Raw genomic sequence first — 21,759 nt, 5'->3', positions numbered from 1 at the left:
TAATTTGTCTCTATGGGAAATAGAACGTTTTCAGGGGGATTAAATCACGACAAAAAGGGAGCTTTTTTCAGAGAGAGAAATCTATACAGAATAAAATGTGTTCTATAGAACATATTATGAAATATGAAACGTGTTTTATGGGGCATATGACATTTCTGATGGAAATTTATGAGTAATATTGAAAATAGAGCTTTCAAATTGAGAATCTCAGTTCTATACCAAGCAAAATTTGTTCCATAGAACATAGAATGTCTACTGTAAAATATATATTGTTTTTTTATGGGAAATACTATTGAAATTTATGAGATTTATGAAAGATAGAACTTTTTTATGTGAATTTATAAGCTCCATAGAAGTAAAACGTATTCTATGGGAAATAAAGAGTGTACTATACGATATAATGTTTGTTTTATATAAAATTGAGCTTTTTTATCGAAATATATAAGTTCTATATGAGGTAAGACGTGTTCTATGGGGAATGAAAAGTGCACTATATGATATAATGTGTGTTCTATGGGAAATTCCTCTAGAAATGCGTGAGTTTTATGAAAAATTGAGATTTCTTATGGAATATATAAGTTCTATATGAGGTAAGACGTGTTCTATGGGGAATGAAAAGTGTACTATACGATATAAAGTTTGTTTAATGGGAAATTACACTGAAAATATATGAGTTCTATAGAAAATTCAGCTCTCTTATGGAAATATATAAGTTCTATATGAAGTAAGACGTGTCTTATGGGGAATAAAAGTGTATTATACGATATAAATTATGTCCTATACGAAATTCTACTAAATGTATGAGTTCTATGGAAAATTTAGTTTTTTATGGGAATTTAAAAGTTCTATATGAAGTTAAATATATTCTATGGGGAATAAAAAGTGTCTTATACGATATAATGTGTGTTCTATGGGAAATTCCAGCGGAAATATATGAGTTCTATGGAAAATTGAGCTTTTTATGGGAATTAATAAGTTCTATATGGAGTAAAATGTATTCTATGGGGAATAAAAAGTGTCTCATACGATATAATGTGTGTTCTATGGGAAATTCCACTGGAAATGTATAAGTTCTATGGAAAATTGAGCTTTTTATGGGAATTTATAAGTTCTATATGGAGTAAAATGTATTGTATGGGGAATAAAAAGTGTACTATACGTATAATGTGTATTCTATGGGAAATTCCACTAGAAATGTATGAGTTCTAAGGAAAATTGTTCTTTTTATGGGAATTAATAAGTTCTGTATGGAGTAAAATGTATTCTATGGGGAATAAAAAGTGTCTTATACGATATAATGTGTGTTCTATGGAAAATTCCACTGGAAATGTATAAGTTCTATGGAAAATTGAGCTTTTTATGGGAATTTATAAGTTCTATATGGAGTAAAATGTATTCTATGGGGAATAAAAAGTGTACTATACGTATAATGTGTATTCTATGGGAAATTCCACTAGAAATGTATGAGTTCTAAGAAAAATTGTTCTTTTTATGTGAATTAATAAGTTCTGTATGGAGTAAAATGTATTCTATGGGGAATAAAAAGTGTACTATACGTATAATGTGTATTCTATGGGAAATTCCACTGGAAATGTATGAGTTCTATATAAAATAGAATATGTTTTATGGGGAAATAAAACTTCTTTTTTCTTCAATGTTAATAGTCTAATTTTTTCGAAAGCATTTACATATGTTTAGATACGATTCAAACCTCAAAATTATTAGTAACTTCTCTCAATATATATTCCATACCAGAAGGATTGTCGGCGGGTACCTAGAACAATAAAAATACTCATTCAAATCTGTGAATCGATTGTATCGAATATTCTCACCATATGCCCAGCGTTATTCACCCAATAAAAAGCGAATTTATCATATTTTTTAACGTATCCCTCCATAAATCCATTGATATGGAAAGGTAAACGTTCAGCTTGTTCCCATAATTTTTTATCTTTAAAATTCATCTCCTTTATCCAATTCACGGTTCCTAAGAATTAATAAACGCAGTATAAACCAACTATATATGATTTATTACGAACCTACCGGGTGTATCTACAATCAAATCGAGTTGACCATTGTATACAGCCACAGTGAGATCGGTAGTGTCCAATAATTCATCCACTAGATGAATAACTGGTCTCATAAAATCAGGTCCTAATGCGTTAAAAACCCCGCCATCGACATCGTCCCATTTTCGAGTTAATCCTAAAGCGGGCGCCACCAAATCGTTCATTATGTCACTAAGAGCGTCTCCCAAATAAGATCGATCTGAAATATAATCGATTATAATCGGGTGCAATCGATTATAATCGAAACTTACATAACCCTATTTTTTTAATGGAAGCCGTCGGTTTTAATAATACGTTATAAAAATCGATGTTGTAAGTTTGTTTTTCCACTTCTTCTTCTATCAAACCCCATAAATTGAAAGCTTGTTCGTAATCTTCTCTATCTATAGCATCTCGTGCTTTGTATGCTTGTTTCATTATAGATTCGTAACCATCTTGATCGACCAAACCCTTAAATTAGGTTAACTTTCAATTCCGTGGGAATAGGAGGAGAGAAAAAAAAAGAAGAAGAGGTTGCCAGACGCGTCTAAAAATCTGGGAATATCAAAAACTCACCAAATTCAATAAATAAGGTGCCCATGTTAATACCGAATCGATCGGGGATACCCAACCATCTCCTAAACCTACACCTTTGAGATTTGATGGTATTTCTCCATTTTTTTGCGCCTTAAATCAATTAAAGTTAATGATATTAGAGAAATATATTATAATTATTTACCCTATATATAAACAACGCGATTTCAGGTGTCATTTTCCCACCGTACGATTCACAAAATATATATAAGGGTATATTCTCAAATTGTGGTAGCTTTTGGTAGAAATCTTTCAAAAAAACCAGAAAATCCTGTGCGATTTGGGTATTATTCAAAGCGAATGAACCATTTTCACCAATATAACCAAATCCTGAAAGACATCCATTCGTTTAATGGGCAAAACAAGCGAAAATTCAACTAAAACCGTTACTAACCAGTTCCAACTGGATTATCAACGAATAATACGTTAGCCCATTGAACCCACGTGGTATTTCGTGGCTTTAATTCCAGATCTAATGGTCCTAATTCGGCGAAATTACCGTATCCTGTCGAGGAAGATCCAGGACCACCTTGTAACCAAATGATCAGAGGTCTGTCCGTGGGATTCGAAACATTAGCCGTGGTATAATGTAACCACCAGAACATGTAAGAATCTGGTCTAACTGTTGAATATCCCCATTCTTGATCGGTCGGACCAAAACCTTCCCTACCTATATATTGAGAACAAAAATCGAAAAAAAAAATGTTAGTTTAGCTCTAAAAAACGTCAAAACCTTTTTTGAACCAGAAAAACTAGTTACTAGTTCTCAAGATAGATACTTAATTTTGAGAAAGTGTATGCGGGTTAATGACGGGGTGAATTTCCACCCCAATTTACAACAAACGACCAGGAAAAATCAATTTCAAAATGTGGAGTTTGTGAGTTTTATGAAAGATTCCCATAAAAAGCTTTTTATGGGAATTTATAAGTTCTATATGGAGTAAAATGTATTCTATGGGGAATAAAAAGTGTCTCATACGATATAATGTTTGTTCTATGGGAAATTCCACTGGAAATGTATGAGTTCTATGGAAAATTGAGCTTTTTATGGGAATTAATAAGTTCTATATGGAGTAAAATGTATTCTATGGGGAATAAAAAGTGTCTCATACGGTATAATGTGTGTTCTATGGGAAATGCCACTAGAAATGTATGAGTTCTATGGAAAATTGAGCTTTTTATTGGAATTTATAAGTTACATATGGAGTAAAATGTATTCTATGGGGAATAAAAAGTATCTCATACGGTATAATGTGTGTTCTATGGGAAATGCCACTAGAAATGTATGAGTTCTATGGAAAATTGAGCTTTTTCATGGGAATTTATAAGTTCTATATGGAGTAAAATGTATTCTATGGGGAATAAAAAGTGTCTCATACGATATAATGTGTCTTCTATGGGAAATTCCACTAGAAATGTATGAGTTTTATGGAAAATTGAGTTTTTTTATGGGAATTTATAAGTTCTATATGGAGTAAAATGTATTCTATGGGGAATAAAATTTGTCTCATACGATAAAATGTGTGTTCTATGGAAAATTCCACTGGAAATGTATGAGTTCTATGGAAAATTGAGCTTTTTCATGGGAATTTATAAGTTCTATATGGAGTAAAATGTATTCTATGGGGAATAAAAAGTGTCTCATACGATATAATGTGTCTTCTATGGGAAATTCCACAAGAAATGTATGAGTTTTATGGAAAATTGAGTTTTTTTATGGGAATTTATAAGTTCTATATGGAGTAAAATGTATTCTATGGGGAATAAAATTTGTCTCATACGATAAAATGTGTGTTCTATGGAAAATTCCACTGGAAATGTATGAGTTCTATGGAAAATTGAGCTTTTTATGGGAATTTATAAGTTCTATACGAAGTAAAACGTATTCTATGGGGAACAAAATATGTACTATACGATATAATGTGTGTTTTATGAGAAATTTTACTGGAAATGTATGAGTTCTATGGAAAATTGAGCTTTTTCATGGTAATTTATAAGTTCTATATGGAGTAAAATGTATTCTATGGGGAATAAAAAGTGTCTCATACGATATAATGTGTGTTCTATGGGAAATTCCACTAGAAATGTATGAGTTTTATGGAAAATTGAGTTTTTTTATGGGAATTTATAAGTTCTATATGGAGTAAAATGTATTCTATGGGGAATAAAATTTGTCTCATACGATAAAATGTGTGTTCTATGGAAAATTCCACTGGAAATGTATGAGTTCTATGGAAAATTGAGCTTTTTCATGGGAATTTATAAGTTCTATATGGAGTAAAATGTATTCTATGGGGAATAAAATTTGTCTCATACGATAAAATGTGTGTTCTATGGAAAATTCCACTGGAAATGTATGAGTTCTATGGAAAATTGAGCTTTTTATGGGAATTTATAAGTTCTATACGAAGTAAAACGTATTCTATGGGGAACAAAATATGTACTATACGATATAATGTGTGTTTTATGAGAAATTTTACTGGAAATGTATGAGTTCTATAGAAAATTTAGCTTTTTATGGGAGTTTTTAAGTTCTATACGAAGTAAAACTTATTTTATGGGGAATAAAAAGTGTATTATACGATAAAATGTGTGTTCTATGGCTCTAAAAACGTCAAAACAGTGAAGATAATAAAGTTTCAATCAATTAAACCTTTTTGGAACAAGAAAAATCAATTACTGGTTCACAAGATAAATACTTAATTTTGAGAAAGTGTATGCGGGTTAAGGACGGGGTGAATTTCCACCCCGATTTACAAAAAACGACCAGGAAAGTTCAATTTCAAAATGTGGAGTTTGTGAGTTGGCTATTGAACATTTCTCATAGTTTAAAGGGGAGCAATCGATGTATAAATGGTTGCCTACATAGTAGGTTCTATTTTCAGATATACAAACAAATTCTTTGGTAATAAAAATAAATGGATATGTTGATGTTTTTAATTAGATTTAAATGGAAATAAGACAGCTGAGTGAACAAGAAAAAAGTGTTGCTGTCTTGCTTTCGGATCCTGATGGACAGGTTGTTAACCCAAAAGTAATTAGATTCATCTTCAATACGTACCTGCAGATTTGTAAATAATAAAACATAATAATAACAGAAATCTCAACATCTTTGTCATTATTCTACTATGAAATAAATGAAATTGTTAACGTTTTATCAAAAAAACAAAAAAAAAATGTCAAAGTACTCTCCAGATAACAAAATTGATATGAGATATAAATTTTTTCGTAGTTATTCAGTCCAGACATCTATTTTTAGATGAAATAATCATCTTATGATGAAGAGGGTTGAAGATAACGAAGCCAATTCGCGAGATATAGTGTGAAACAACTATAAATTAATAATTTTAGATCGTCTACTTGACAGATAACGTATGAGGGTTCGGACCCTTCATTAAAGGGTTGAAATGGACGCTAGTGTTGTAAGGGTGCAGAAATGTTTACTTTATCACTTTGACTAATTGTTTGTTTGATGAGTTTGGTTTTCAAATGGCGTCCTACAATTCAGAAAAGGAGAATTGCAACTAATTATAGATCAGTGTTGATTTTGGGACCCAAAAAATATAAAAAAATACGGTGAAATCCATTGAAAAAATAGCCCAATTGAAGAGGGTGGGTTTTTAAAGGTAAAAACGGTTCGTGGAAAAAGTTTTATAGCAAAGTTGTATGTGTTAGAAAGATCTACAACTTTTGTATCGCAGTTTTTTCATATAACATCGAAATTTGAGTTAAAAATTCGAAAAAATCAAGTTTCTAGATTTTAATTTTGATCTTTCACAAAAAAATATTTTTTTTCCACCAAATTTGATGAGAAATTACGTTTTTATGTCTCAAATACACTGTAATTTATTGAATTTAAAATATTCACTTTTCACCCCAATTTTTCGTGGTGGAAAAAACAGTTTTTTCCAAAAATTAAGTGAGATTTTTGTACGTTGAAATCTCTACTTTCTGAAGGTGTAAAAAATTATTCATCATGGTAAATAAGATTTGGTACAGCTCTCGTATAAATAAAATCGTTTTTAAAAAATCAACCGAACCCATTGAAAATTGCAATTAATTATAGACCAGTGTTGGAACTCAAAAAATATGAAAAGTTCGATGAAATCCATTGAAACAATAGCCGAACTGAAGAGGGTGGGTTTTTAGGGGTAAAAACAGTTCATTTCGATTTATGGTAAAACTACGAGACGTATGAAAAAAATTCAAAAAAAAAGTTGTAGATAATGAAAAGATCTACAACTTTTGTATTCGCAGTTTTTTCATATACTAACATCGAAATTTGAGTTAAAAATTCGAAAAAATCAAGTTTCTAGATTTTAATTTTGATCTTTCACAAAAAAACATTTTTTTTCTACGAAATTCAGTGAGAATTTACGTTTTTATTTCTAAAATACACTGTAATTTATTGAATTTTAAATATCCGGTTTTCACCCTAATTTTTCGTGGTGGAAAAAACAGTTTTTTTCAAAAATTAGGTGAGTTTTTTGTACGTTTTGATAAAATATATAAAATCGTTAATAAATCATTAATAAAATCGTTTTGAAAAATCAATCGAACCCATTGAAAATTGCGATTAATTATAGATCAGTGTTGGAACCCAAAAAATATGAAAAATACGATTGAATCCATTGAAAAAATAGCCGAACTGAAAAGGGGGAATTTTTAAACGTAAAAACGGTTTAAAACGAATTTTGGAAAAAGTTTTATATCAAAATTTTAGATAATAGAAAGATCTACAGCTTTTATATTCGCAGTTTTTTCATATAAAATCGAAATTTGAGTAAAAAATTCAGGAAATCAAGTTTTTCGTTTTTTATTCTTATCTTTAACAAAAAAACCTTTTTTTCCACCAAATTTGGTGAAAATTTACCATTTTATGTCTTAAATACATTGTGATTTATTGAATTTTAAATATTCACTTTTCACCCTAATTTTTCGTGGTGGAAAAAACAGTTTTTTTCAAAAATTAAGTGAGTTTTTTGTACGTTGAAATATCTACTTTCTGAAGGTGTAAAAAATTATTCATCATGGTAAATAAGATTTAGTATAACTCTCGTATAAATAAAATCGTTTTTGAAAAATCGACCGAACCCATTGAAAATTGCGATTAATTATAGATCAGTGTTGGAACCCAAAAAATATGAAAAATACGATGAAATCCATAAAAAAAAAATAGCCGAACAGAAAAGGGGGAGTTTTTAAACGTAAAAACGGTTTAAAACGATTTTTGGAAAAAGTTTTATATGAAAATTTTAGATAATAGAAAGATCTACAACTTTTGTATCGCAGTTTTTTCATATAACATCGAAATTTGAGTAAAAAATTCAGGAAATCAAGTTTTTCGTTTTTTATTCTTATCTTTAACAAAAAAACCTTTTTTTCCACCAAATTTGGTGAAAATTTACCATTTTATGTCTTAAATACATTGTGATTTATTGAATTTTAAATATTCACTTTTCACCCTAATTTTTCGTGGTGGAAAAAACAGTTTTTTTCAAAAATTAAGTGAGTTTTTTGTACGTTGAAATATCTACTTTCTGAAGGTGTAAAAAATTATTCATCATGGTAAATAAGATTTAGTATAACTCTCGTATAAATAAAATCGTTTTTGAAAAATCGACCGAACCCATTGAAAATTGCAATTAATTATAGACCAGTGTTGGAACTCAAAAAATATGAAAAGTTCGATGAAATCCATTGAAACAATAGCCGAACTGAAGAGGGTGGGTTTTTAGGGGTAAAAACAGTTCATTTCGATTTATGGTAAAACTACGAGACGTATGAAAAAAATTCAAAAAAAAAGTTGTAGATAATGAAAAGATCTACAACTTTTGTATTCGCAGTTTTTTCATATACTAACATCGAAATTTGAGTTAAAAATTCAGAAAAATCAAGTTTCTAGATTTTAATTTTGATCTTTCACAAAAAAATATTTTTTTTCCACCAAATTTGATGAGAATTTACGTTTTTATTTCTAAAATACACTGTAATTTATTGAATTTTAAATATCCAGTTTTCACCCTAATTTTTCGTGGTGGAAAAAACAGTTTTTTTCAAAAATTAGGTGAGTTTTTTGTACGTTTTGATAAAATATATAAAATCGTTAATAAATCATTAATAAAATCGTTTTGAAAAATCAATCGAACCCATTGAAAATTGCGATTAATTATAGATCAGTGTTGGAACCCAAAAAATATGAAAAATACGATGAAATCCATAAAAAAAAATAGCCGAACTAAAAAGGGGGAATTTTTAAACGTAAAAACGGTTTAAAACGAATTTTGGAAAAAGTTTTATATCAAAATTTTAGATAATAGAAAGATCTACAGCTTTTATATTCGCAGTTTTTTCATATAAAATCGAAATTTGAGTAAAAAATTCAGGAAATCAAGTTTTTCGTTTTTTATTCTTATCTTTAACAAAAAAACCTTTTTTTCCACCAAATTTGGTGAAAATTTACCATTTTATGTCTTAAATACATTGTGATTTATTGAATTTTAAATATTCACTTTTCACCCTAATTTTTCGTGGTGGAAAAAACAGTTTTTTTCAAAAATTAAGTGAGTTTTTTGTACGTTGAAATATCTACTTTCTGAAGGTGTAAAAAATTATTCATCATGGTAAATAAGATTTAGTATAACTCTCGTATAAATAAAATCGTTTTTGAAAAATCGACCGAACCCATTGAAAATTGCAATTAATTATAGACCAGTGTTGGAACTCAAAAAATATGAAAAGTTCGATGAAATCCATTGAAACAATAGCCGAACTGAAGAGGGTGGGTTTTTAGGGGTAAAAACAGTTCATTTCGATTTATGGTAAAACTACGAGACGTATGAAAAAAATTCAAAAAAAAAGTTGTAGATAATGAAAAGATCTACAACTTTTGTATTCGCAGTTTTTTCATATACTAACATCGAAATTTGAGTTAAAAATTCAGAAAAATCAAGTTTCTAGATTTTAATTTTGATCTTTCACAAAAAAATATTTTTTTTCCACCAAATTTGATGAGAATTTACGTTTTTATTTCTAAAATACACTGTAATTTATTGAATTTTAAATATCCAGTTTTCACCCTAATTTTTCGTGGTGGAAAAAACAGTTTTTTTCAAAAATTAGGTGAGTTTTTTGTACGTTTTGATAAAATATATAAAATCGTTAATAAATCATTAATAAAATCGTTTTGAAAAATCAATCGAACCCATTGAAAATTGCGATTAATTATAGATCAGTGTTGGAACCCAAAAAATATGAAAAATACGATGAAATCCATAAAAAAAAATAGCCGAACTAAAAAGGGGGAGTTTTTAAACGTAAAAACGGTTTAATACGATTTTTGGAAAAAGTTTTATATGAAAATTTTAGATAATAGAAAGATCTACAACTTTTGTATCGCAGTTTTTTCATATAACATCGAAATTTGAGTAAAAAATTCAGGAAATCAAGTTTTTCGTTTTTTATTCTTATCTTTAACAAAAAAACCTTTTTTTCCACCAAATTTGGTGAAAATTTACCATTTTATGTCTTAAATACATTGTGATTTATTGAATTTTAAATATTCACTTTTCACCCCAATTTTTCGTGGTGGAAAAAACAGTTTTTTTCAAAAATTAAGTGAGTTTTTTGTACGTTGAAATATCTACTTTCTAATGGTGTATAAAAATTATTCATCATGGTAAATAATATTTGGTATAACTCTCTTATAAATAAAATGATATTTAAAAAATCGACTAAACGTATTGAAAGTGAATAAAGCTCCGTATTTAGTATGTTAATTTCTGACTTTAAGCTGTTCGCATCTGGGGCTTAACAGAAATTTCACAGGAAGAGGTCAGCTCGGTTGAGCCTATTCCCAAACTTGATAAGCGCCGGCCATCAGTTGATCCCTTAATCTTTCCTGTAAATAGCTTCCAACCCTTGCCCACATTCCAATTGGTGTACTCTTTAAAACTAACGGGGGCATTTGTTCGACAAACATAACCCACACACTGTAATCTTTTTTAATCCCCCAGAATATTACATAGAAATATATATATATATATATATTAATTACGACGAAATTCCTTAAACGTACTAATAATATTTTAATATACGAGGTGATTTACGATATCCATCAATCTGATATGGGCATCAAACTTCTAACGAGATCGAATAACCGTTCGTCATTTATCATCCCGGCTTCGGAATAGTAGCCACTTCCGTTTGTTGATGATATTCCGCCGTTTTAAATGACCCCCCTCTTCAGCCCCCCGCCCCCCGAAACATCCACTATTTCCATTAAAGGATTATAAAGTTCGATTCAACTCTTGACAGATTTCGTCGGGAGCCTTGCCGAACAACTCCGTCCGATTCCCCCTTTTACATGTCAAAATTAATATTAGCGGATCATCAAATTCGTTCCCCCTTTTTGATCGGTTAATGTTTTAATCTTGTTACTGTCAAGTTCATCCCTCGGATTTGTTTTACCTTATTCGATGATTATTTACGAGGACAGTCAAATAATTACTCCTTATAAAACTAAAATCCGTATTGTACATTCGGGTAATCAAATACTGTCGAAATTACAAACGAATTGGATTATTAGTTTTGTTTTTCTTCGAGGGCGATCGCGGGGTTGAGAAATTAGAAGAAAATCGGGTCTAAACAAGACAAAGATCGTTCCAACTGGGGGTAAGGTTATGGCGTCGATTTTTCGGAGTTATTTTCATTAATTATCTTGAAAAAGAAAAAAACTATCAACGGCGAGTTTTAGGCGAAGTTATTGCAAATTTTGAGCGACAAAATCTAGTGAAAACGACCGAATTTGGCTAAGGAAAAGTGTTATTTCTTACGAAAGTTTCTAAAAACTGAGAAAAACAAACATAAAAATAACTAAATAAAGATATATACCACAATAAATAACAAAATTATAGGTAATTTTTAGTATTTCAATTGGCAAATGATTGTACATTTTTTTGCATTGTAAATTATCGAGCCGTTAACTAATTCTGAACGCGGAGTAAGTAAATAAAGATCCTTCTCTGCGTTCCTAACCAAGTTTATAGTTTTTTCTTCTTTTCTTTTACAAAAATAACTTTTTTCCACCAAATTTATTGAGAAATTACGTTTTTATGTCTCAAATACACTTTAATTTATTGAATTTTAAATAATCACTTTTTACCCTAATTTTTAGTCCTGAAAAATACGATGTAATTTTAATTTTTAGTATTTCAATTGGCAAATGATTGTGCATTTTTTGCATTGTAAATTATTGAGCCGTTAACTAATTCTGAACGCAGAGTAGGTAAATAAAGATCCTGCACTGCGTTCTTAATCAAGTTTTTAGTTTTTTCTTCTTATCTTTTACAAAAATAACTTTTTTTCCACCAAATTTGGTGAGAATTTACCTTTTTATGACTCAAATACACTGTAATTTATTGAATTTTGAATAATCACTTTTTACCCTAATTTTTAGTCCTGAAAAATACGATGTAATTTTAATTTTTAGTATTTCAATTGGCAAATGATTGTGCATTTTTTGCGATGGTAAATTATTGAGCCGTTAACTAATTCTGAACGCAGAGTAGGTAAATAAAGATCCTGCACTGCGTTCCTAACCAAGTTTTTAGTTTTTTCTTCTTATCTTTTACAAAAATAACTTTTTTTCCACCAAATTTGATGAGAAATTACCTTTTTTGTCTCAAATACACTGTAATTTATTGAATTTTAAATAATCACTTTTTACCCTAATTTTTAGTCCTGAAAAATACACTGTAATTTTAAATTTTAGTATTTCAATTGGCAAATGATTGTGCATGTTTTTGCATTGTAAATTATTGAGCCGTTAACTAATTCTGAACGCGGAGTAGGTAAATAAAGATCCTGCTTTACGTTCCTAACCAAGTTTTTAGTTTTTTCTTCTTATCTTTAACAAAAAAACTTTTTTCCCACAAAATTTGGCGAGAATTTACCTTTTTATGACTCAAATACACTGTAATTTATTGAATTTTGTATAATCACTTTTCACCCTAATTTTTTGTCGTGAAAAAACATTTTTTTTAATACTCTGTAATTTTAAATTTTAGTATTTCAATTGGCAAATGATTGTGCATGTTTTTGCATGGTAAATTATTGAGCCGTTAACTAATTCTGAACGCGGAGTAGGTAAATAAAGATCCTGCACTGCGTTCCTAACCAGTTTTTTAGGTTTTTATTCTTATCTTTTACAAAAATAACTTTTTTTCCACCAAATTTGGTGAGAATTCACCCTTTTTATGTCTCAAATACACTGTAATTTATTGAATTTTAAATAATCACATTTCACCCTAATTTTTAGTCCTGGAAAATACACTGTAATTTTAAATTTTAGTATTTCAATTGGCAAATGATTGTGCATTTTTTCGCATGGTAAATTATTGAGCCGTTAACAAATTCTGAACGCGGAGTAGGTAAATAAAGATCATGCTCTGCGTTTCCAATTCAAAGATGAATAAGGAAGACAAAATCAGAATTTTTAATATTTCAAAAAAAGTTTCTGCTGAGCAAATATCTAACAGCTACCCCATTGATCAGATTTATCCCTCTCGGATTATTTTTTCTGTTCCCAGACTTAGAAAATAGCTCGTTGATGGAATATTTTCCAAAAAATGAAGAAATTAATGGCTATTTTGAAGAGCCTGTCGATTTTTATGATAAAAAACTGGATGTAGTCGTTTTTTTTTATTGGATTAAGATACTTTTGAAACGTTCCTCGTATTTATAACCTTGACTACGCCTATTATATTATCAATGCAATCACAAACCGATACTCGTCGCGTGTCTAATTTTTTTAGGTTCGCAAGGCAACTATAAAAGAAAAAAATTTATAATTTTTTTCTCGCGATTCTTGAGTTTTATTTTATCCACGTTTCGAAAAGCGCTAGCTGCGATCCGAGCACCTGACGTCCGCTGTCTTGATCGGCGTGAGAACTCGAAAGGTGTGCGGGTGGACGACGGCAGCGTGACCTATGGCCCTCCGGGCCCTATTCAGAATTACCGTCTTCGTTGTACGTCGACTTCCACCGATGTAGCCAGATGTGCACGTTCACTTTTAAATATCAACATTTTCATCAGCATTATTTACATCAACATTTATACTTATTATATCTTCCTAATCGGTTTTTTTTTCGTGCCTAAAATGTCTGCTAGCTCGAGCCATTTCAACCTACAATCATCCTGTACAGTTTTCGTAGTTTTTTTTAAACATTTCTGTAGTAGTAACTTCATTTGGTCGACCACTGGGTTGCTAAACCTCGCGAATCGTACAGTCTCGTTTAAACGCCGCTACCCAACATTTTACTGTTGATAATGAAGAAGAATTCCCACCCAGAGTAGAATCTAGTTCAGTTTTTATATTATTTAGGCTAAAACCTTTCAAATAAAACTGCCAAACAAATATTTAACAACTTTGAGTCTTCAAATTACAAAAACACATACAGATGGTAGCTACCACGGTATTAAGGTCAAGCTAGATATTTTTAGGAGTATCTTCGTGATTATAAAACAATTTAAGACCATCCAGTAGATTTTCTTCAAACATTTCTTGAGTCACCAACTCATTTAATTGACCGCTGCGTTGTTGGACTCCGTAGATCGTTCAGTCTCGTTTAAACGCTGATACCCAACATTTTACTGTTGATAATGAAGAAGAAGTCCCACCCAGAGTAGAATCTAGTTCAGTTTTTATATTATTTAGGCTAAAACCTTTCAAATAAAACTGCCAAACAAATATTTAACAACTTTGAGTCTTCAAATTACAAAAACACATACAGATAGTAGCTACCACGGTATTTAGGTCAAGCTAGATACTTTTAGGAGTATCTTCGTGATTATAAAACATTTTAAGACCATCCAGTAGTAGTAACTTCATTTGGTCGACCACTGGGTTGCTAAACCTCGCGAATCGTACAGTCTCGTTTAAAATTTGCTAACCAATAAATTACTGTTCTTAACGATGGAGCAGTTTCACTGATTCGTTTCCATCTTCTGTACTGTAAATTTCTTTTCGACGTTTTATCGTGTTGTTGTAGTTTCTAAATATACTTTGAATCCAGTTCTTCGCCATTTCTCTTTGTTCAACATTCTCAATTTCTTTCGATCTTTTGAAATCATTTTATTCAATTCCTATTCCCACCATCAACGTCGACATGCGACATTAAAAATAAAAAAAAAGTTTTATTTTCAAAAATTATCAGTATGAACATATTTGATAACGAGAAACGTTTGGCAACATTGCTTCAAACTACCATAATGAGTTGGCGTCCTTGTATGTGTATGTCTAACATCAATGATCCCTCAAGTAATGGTCATGGGTGCGTGTGGGGTTCGTATAAAGTTAATTTTCTTTTTCATTTTGTTCAATACATTCTTAGATATTATAATACAGTTAAATTTAGGTCTACGTTAATAATAAATTTCGTAAAAATGTTGGAATAATCATCGACTGGTTTGACCTTCAAAATTATAAACGAGGTATTAGTTACAGGTAGCTAAATCTGGCTATTACGATGGCTAAATTATAGCTTTCTAATGAAGTACATTGTTTTAACTTTATTTGTATTTTTTTAAAACTAAAATGAAGTTTTTTTAATAATTTTTGACAAATTAATAAAAAATTGACGTTTCGACTTTTCTTCAAGTCTCAAAAGTACTCAAAAGTAATATTGAACGATGTTTAATTTGTTTTTCGATAAATCTAACCTTGAAAAAGTTATGCTCAATAATACTTGTAATCAGCGCCCTCTAAGAGACCCAAATATAAAAATTTTATTACAACGTTGCCATAACTTTCCATTTTTCTGCATAACCTAGAGGAAATCATCTTTTGGATGAGTTCATAATAATATTTATTTTAATTGTATCCACAATTCATTAAACGAATATTTTTCATATATTTTCGAATGACCTATACATACGAGGATAGTTCCAAAAGTACTCAACTAGACATGGCGGTAGATACGAAGTTTCAGGTAACTTTTTGGTAATAAAATATTTTTCTTTTTGGTTTCGAACGATGGATATACAAATAAAATTTATTTTTTCAACGAACCCATAAAAATTTTCGACGATATTTTGATTGTAATTGTGATAATGAAAATAAATTCGAGTAAAACTGCAGGATGGATAAAAAAACAATCTCTATTGTCACTAATATTAGAATTGATGGGTCATTAAATATTATTTAACATAAAAACATTTCTACCATGTATCATTTCGCTCGGCGGGACATAAAAGACCTGTCAAATCTTTATTACCCGACTGAATCATTCTTCTACAGAGACGATATCATTTCATTTCGGTAAATTTGTATAATTTTTTCAATATATAATTCATTAAACGAAGTCTTCATTACTTATTTAAAAAAACTATTAGTTTTCTTTGAATCACCCTATATAACTGATAGTATTTTCTTCTATTAATAAAACTTAGTCATAGAAACTGTCATAAATAAAAAAGAAGAAGATATACGAGGGAATTACTGAGAAATAACTTTTTTCATTGTAACTTAAATTTTTTTAAGATAAACCAACTGGTTTTGATGATAAACTAACTTTTTTTTATTGTAAATTAACTTTTTTGATAATAAACCAACTCATTTAATGATAAGCTGAGTGGTTTATGATAAACCAACTGGTTTTGATGGTAAACTAACTTTTTTTGATTGTAAATTAACTTTTTTGATGATAAACCAACGCATTTAATGATAAACTGAGTGTTTTATGATAAACCAACTGGTTTTGATGATAAACTAACTTTTTTTGATCGTAAATTAACTTTTTTTATGATAAACCAACGCATTTAATGATAAACTGAGTGTTTTATGATAAACCAACTGGTTTTGATGGTAAACTAACTTTTTTTGATTGTAAATTAACTTTTTTGATGATAAACCAACTCATTTAATGATAAACTGAGTGTTTTATGATAAACCAACTGGTTTTGATGATAAACTAACTTTTTTTGATTGTAAATTAACTTTTTTGATGATAAACCAACTCATTTAATGATAAACTGAGTGGTTTATGATAAACCAACTGGTTTTGATGGTAAACTAACTTTTTTTGATTGTAAATTAACTTTTTTGATGATAAACCAACGCATTTAATGATAAACTGAGTGTTTTATGATAAACCAACTGGTTTTGATGATAAACTAACTTTTTTTGATCGTAAATTAACTTTTTTTATGATAAACCAACGCATTTAATGATAAACTGAGTGTTTTATGATAAACCAACTGGTTTTGATGGTAAACTAACTTTTTTTGATTGTAAATTAACTTTTTTGATGATAAACCAACTCATTTAATGATAAACTGAGTGTTTTATGATAAACCAACTGGTTTTGATGATAAACTAACTTTTTTTGATTGTAAATTAACTTTTTTGATGATAAACCAACTCATTTAATGATAAACTGAGTGTTTTATGATAAACCAACTGGTTTTGATGATAAACTAACTTTTTTTGATTGTAAATTAACTTTTTTTATGATAAACCAACGCATTTAATGATAAACTGAGTGTTTTATGATAAACCAACTGGTTTTGATGATAAACTAACTTTTTTTATTATAAATTAACTTTTTTTATTATAAATTAACTTTTTTTATGATAAACCAACTCATTTAATGATAAACTGAGTGTTTTATGATAAACCAACTGGTTTTGATGGTAAACTAACTTTTTTTGATTGTAAATTAACTTTTTTTATGATAAACCAACCCATTTAATGATAAACTGAGTGTTTTATGATAAACCAACTGGTTTTGATGATAAACTAACTTTTTTGATTGTAAATTAACTTTTTTTATGATAAACCAACTCATTTAATGATAAACTGAGTGTTTTATGATAAACCAACTGGTTTTGATGGTAAACTAACTTTTTTTGATTGTAAATTAACTTTTTTTATGATAAACCAACCCATTTAATGATAAACTGAGTGTTTTATGATAAACCAACTGGTTTTGATGATAAACTAACTTTTTTGATTGTAAATTAACTTTTTTGATAATAAACCAACACATTTAATGATAAGCTGAGTGGTTTATGATAAACCAACTGGTTTTGATGGTAAACTAACTTTTTTTGATTGTAAATTAACTTTTTTGATGATAAACCAACGCATTTAATGATAAACTGAGTGTTTTATGATAAACCAACTGGTTTTGATGATAAACTAACTTTTTTTGATCGTAAATTAACTTTTTTTATGATAAACCAACGCATTTAATGATAAACTGAGTGTTTTATGATAAACCAACTGGTTTTGATGGTAAACTAACTTTTTTTGATTGTAAATTAACTTTTTTGATGATAAACCAACTCATTTAATGATAAACTGAGTGTTTTATGATAAACCAACTGGTTTTGATGATAAACTAACTTTTTTTGATTGTAAATTAACTTTTTTGATGATAAACCAACTCATTTAATGATAAACTGAGTGTTTTATGATAAACCAACTGGTTTTGATGATAAACTAACTTTTTTTGATTGTAAATTAACTTTTTTTATGATAAACCAACGCATTTAATGATAAACTGAGTGTTTTATGATAAACCAACTGGTTTTGATGATAAACTAACTTTTTTTGATTGTAAATTAACTTTTTTGATGATAAACCAACTCATTTAATGATTAGCTGAGTGTTTTATGATAAACCAACTGGTTTTGATGGTAAAACAACTTTTTTTTTATTGTAAATTAACTTTTTTGATGATAAACCAACTCTTTTAATGATAAACTGAGTGTTTTATGATGTACCAACTGGTTTTGATGGTAAACTAACTTTTTTTTTATTGTAAATTAACTTTTTTTATGATAAACCAACTCATTTAATGATAAACTGAGTGTTTTATGATAAACCAACTGGTTTTGATGGTAAACGTATAGAAACTGAATTAAATAAAATTCCAGAAAATTAAAAATAATACAATTTAGAAACAGAAAATAATATAAAGTAAGCAAGGACTAACGAAAAATTAAAAAAAAAGAAAAGGGGTTGTAATTTACCCTAATACACAAAGCGTTAACCATAATCCAAAAGATTGAACCCCATATTGAATCTAATTCTAAAATTTATAAATACAATCAGCATCGTTATTTCTTTCTTTTGTAAAATTATCTGCTTATTGTTTCATTTCATTTTTCAACTTCTATATTTTGTATTTTTTATCATTTTTTTTACTGTGGGTTGTAGTTAACTGTCAAGATCCATTCGATTTAACGTTAAGACAAAACACTACATCGATGTTCCGCTGTTGATTGATTGACGTGGCTAATGTCTTTTGTTTTTGTTCATGGTCGTCATGTAGAAGTAAATCCGATAGGTGATGATTCACCATCGAAATTGAAGATGATAAAAACATCAATATCTTTATTAATTTGATTTATTTATATTGATAGGTTGGATTTGACTATGACTATTTATTATAAACTAACTAAACTGCGTTAAACAAACTCGTTTATATACCCAAACGAATTCTCAAACATTCTATGAAAGAAATGATGTACGGCAAATTTTATATTTCCACTACAACTAGACAGGACCGGCTCCAGGGTATATTATTTCGAAAAATGTGATTGTGGATGTGAATTTTTCGATTTTCCATGTTTGGCAATTAATCTTTTCCGTCTAAAGGAAAATTGCCCTTCCTTTTTTTTATTTCTGTGTGGAAAAATCGAGCTTGAAGATCGTATAATTTTGTAATACTACCGATAAAGCAGGTGTTATATATTGCGCATAATGTTGTAATAAATTTTAAGTACCGTCGAAATGAGAGCCGTACATCATGCAAATATCTTCCAAATTGAAACCATGCATTATTTTTTTCTGTTATATGGACTTATCTACCAAATAATCCCGTAATAAATTTCGCTTTTTCGAGTTGTTGTTTATCGAAGTTAATGTTTCAAAAGTGACATGATTTAATAGCAAACAAACATCTTCTTATATACAGGATGCTACTCAACATATTAGTTTAGTATTAAAAACTGAATATCCGTGGTAATTAATATACGAGGATGGTTCTAGAAGTACCAGATTTGATCTAAAGATGGTGGTAGTTGCTTGAAAGATACCAGCCTTCAATAATGAACGTTTTTAGTTAATTTGTAAATATATTAGAAGCTGAACTATGGGTGAGACTCGTACATCGTTATCAACGGTGAAATATTGGATAGTAACGTTTAAACGAGACTGTACGATCTACGGAGATCAGCAGCGCCGTGAGAAAATAAAATCTTTTGTAATATGACGAAAAAAAACCTTTGCATCGTTTCTAATACAGACAGAAAAGTCTTTAAAACAAAAAATTCAGTGTTTTATTATGATCTTTCGAATTAACTGAATGTGATAATTCTTTACAAACATCAAATAATAATTTTGCATCGAGAAAACAGATTCGGTTGCAGTTTTGTTAAATTTTTTATACGATTTGTATAATATGATTTCTATTCCACCACTGATACCGATAAGAGTTCAATTTCAGTAAATAGGGAGTCGTCGACAAGATTAAATTTATAGTCGATTTTATGGGGCTCATAAAAATCTACTTCTTTTATCTTGTCTAACATCTTTATTGGTCTAATTTGTAGGGACTAGTTTGTACTTACAAGCTTCGACTTTTTTTAAAGTTGAAATCAATATTCATATCACGAAACAATTTGATTTCATATATAGAGCTTGAAATAAAACTATAGTCCGTTCGTTTAGGTGGATCAAACCACAGAAAATTTTGTTTAATTTATTATTGGTGAAGTTTCTTTCGCCAAAATTCAAAAACTGGGGACAACCTTAACTGATTCTGATGTTAAATTAACTTTTTCAATAGCAAAATTATTTTTTTTAATTGTTAATCATCGTATTTGATGGTAAACTAACTTTTTCTGATGATAAACTAACTTTTTTTATTGTAATTTAACTTTTTTGATGATAAACCAACTTATTTAATGATAAACTGAGTGTTTCATGATAAACCAACTGGTTTTGATGATAAACAAACTTTTTTTATTGTAAATTAACTTTTTTATGATAAACCAACTCATTTAATGATAAACTGAGTGTTTTATGATAAACCAACTGGTTTTGATGATAAACTTACTCTTTTTCATTGTAATTTAACTTTTTTTATGATAAACTAATTCTATTAATGATAAACTGAGTGTTTTATGATAAACCAATTATTTAATGATAAACTGAGTGTTTTATGATAAACCAACTGGTTTTGATGATAAACTAACTCATTTTATAATAAACTGAGTGTTTTATGATAAACCAACTGGTTTTGATGATAAACTTACTTTTTTTCATTGTAATTTAACTTTTTTTATGATAAACTAACTCTATTAATGATAAACTGAGTGTTTTATGATAAACCAACTGGTTTTGATGATAAACTAACTTTTTTTATTGTAAATTAACTTTTTTTATGATAAACCAACTCATTTAATGATAAACTGAGTGTTTTATGATAAACCAATTATTTAATGATAAACTAGTGTTTTATGATAAACCAATTATTTAATGATAAACTGAGTGTTTTATGATAAACCAACTGGTTTTGATGGTAAACTAACTTTTTTGATTGTAATTTAACTTGTTTCATGATAAACCAACTCATTTAATGATAAACTGAGTGTTTTATGATAAACCAAGTGGTTTTGTTGATAAACTAACTTTTTTTAATTGTAAATTAACTTTTTTTATGATAAACCAACTCATTTGATGATAAACTGAGTGTTTTATGATAAACCAACTGGTTTTGATGATAAACTAACTTTTTTTATTGTAAATTAACTTTTTTTATGATAAACCAACTCATTTAATGATAAATTGAGTGTCTTATGATATACCAACTGGTTTTGATGATAATTTAACTTTTTTTTATTGTAAATTAACTTTTCTGATAATAAACCAACTCATTTAATGATAAGCTGGGTGGTTTATGATAAACCAACTGGTTTTGATGCTAAACTAAATTTATTTGATTGTAAATTAACTTTTATGAGAAATTATGAGAAATTTATGTATTTGGTTATAATTTTTTCATTATTAGAGCCTTGAAGGACCTTTAGATCTCATGATATACGAAAA

General features: G+C 28.8%; 1 protein-coding gene across 1 annotated transcript; it reads right to left on the bottom strand.

Moving 5' to 3' along the window:
- Positions 1-1,640: 1,640 nt before the first annotated feature.
- On the bottom strand, positions 1,641-5,828 carry LOC130891904 (retinoid-inducible serine carboxypeptidase-like). The gene is made up of 8 exons (XM_057796987.1): positions 5,704-5,828; positions 3,037-3,312; positions 2,788-2,972; positions 2,625-2,735; positions 2,321-2,519; positions 2,044-2,268; positions 1,833-1,987; positions 1,641-1,774 (listed from the first exon to the last, which is right to left on the bottom strand). The coding sequence occupies exons 1-8, from the start codon at positions 5,759-5,761 to the stop codon at positions 1,706-1,708; spliced, it is 1,278 nt and encodes a 425-aa protein (XP_057652970.1). The 5' UTR covers positions 5,762-5,828; the 3' UTR covers positions 1,641-1,705.
- Positions 5,829-21,759: the final 15,931 nt, after the last annotated feature.

Source organism: Diorhabda carinulata, chromosome 3 (genome assembly GCF_026250575.1).
Source record: "Diorhabda carinulata isolate Delta chromosome 3, icDioCari1.1, whole genome shotgun sequence".
Classification (NCBI taxonomy): Eukaryota; Metazoa; Arthropoda; class Insecta; order Coleoptera; family Chrysomelidae; genus Diorhabda; species Diorhabda carinulata.
Note: the sequence above shows the minus strand (reverse complement) of the source record. Positions and strands in the feature narration are given on the sequence as shown.

What these genes read in the sequence shown, in the direction of transcription:
- LOC130891904 (XM_057796987.1), bottom strand. Translation starts at nt 5,761, where the DNA reads ATGACAAAGATGTTGAGATTTCTGTTATTATTATGTTTTATTATTTAC. An exon ending in TGATAATCCAGTTGGAACTG is followed by an intron (nt 2,973 to 3,036) that starts GTTAGTAACGGT and finishes GATGTCTTTCAG; the next exon opens with GATTTGGTTATATTGGTGAA. An exon ending in TCGCGTTGTTTATATATAGG is followed by an intron (nt 2,736 to 2,787) that starts GTAAATAATTAT and finishes AATTGATTTAAG; the next exon opens with GCGCAAAAAAATGGAGAAAT.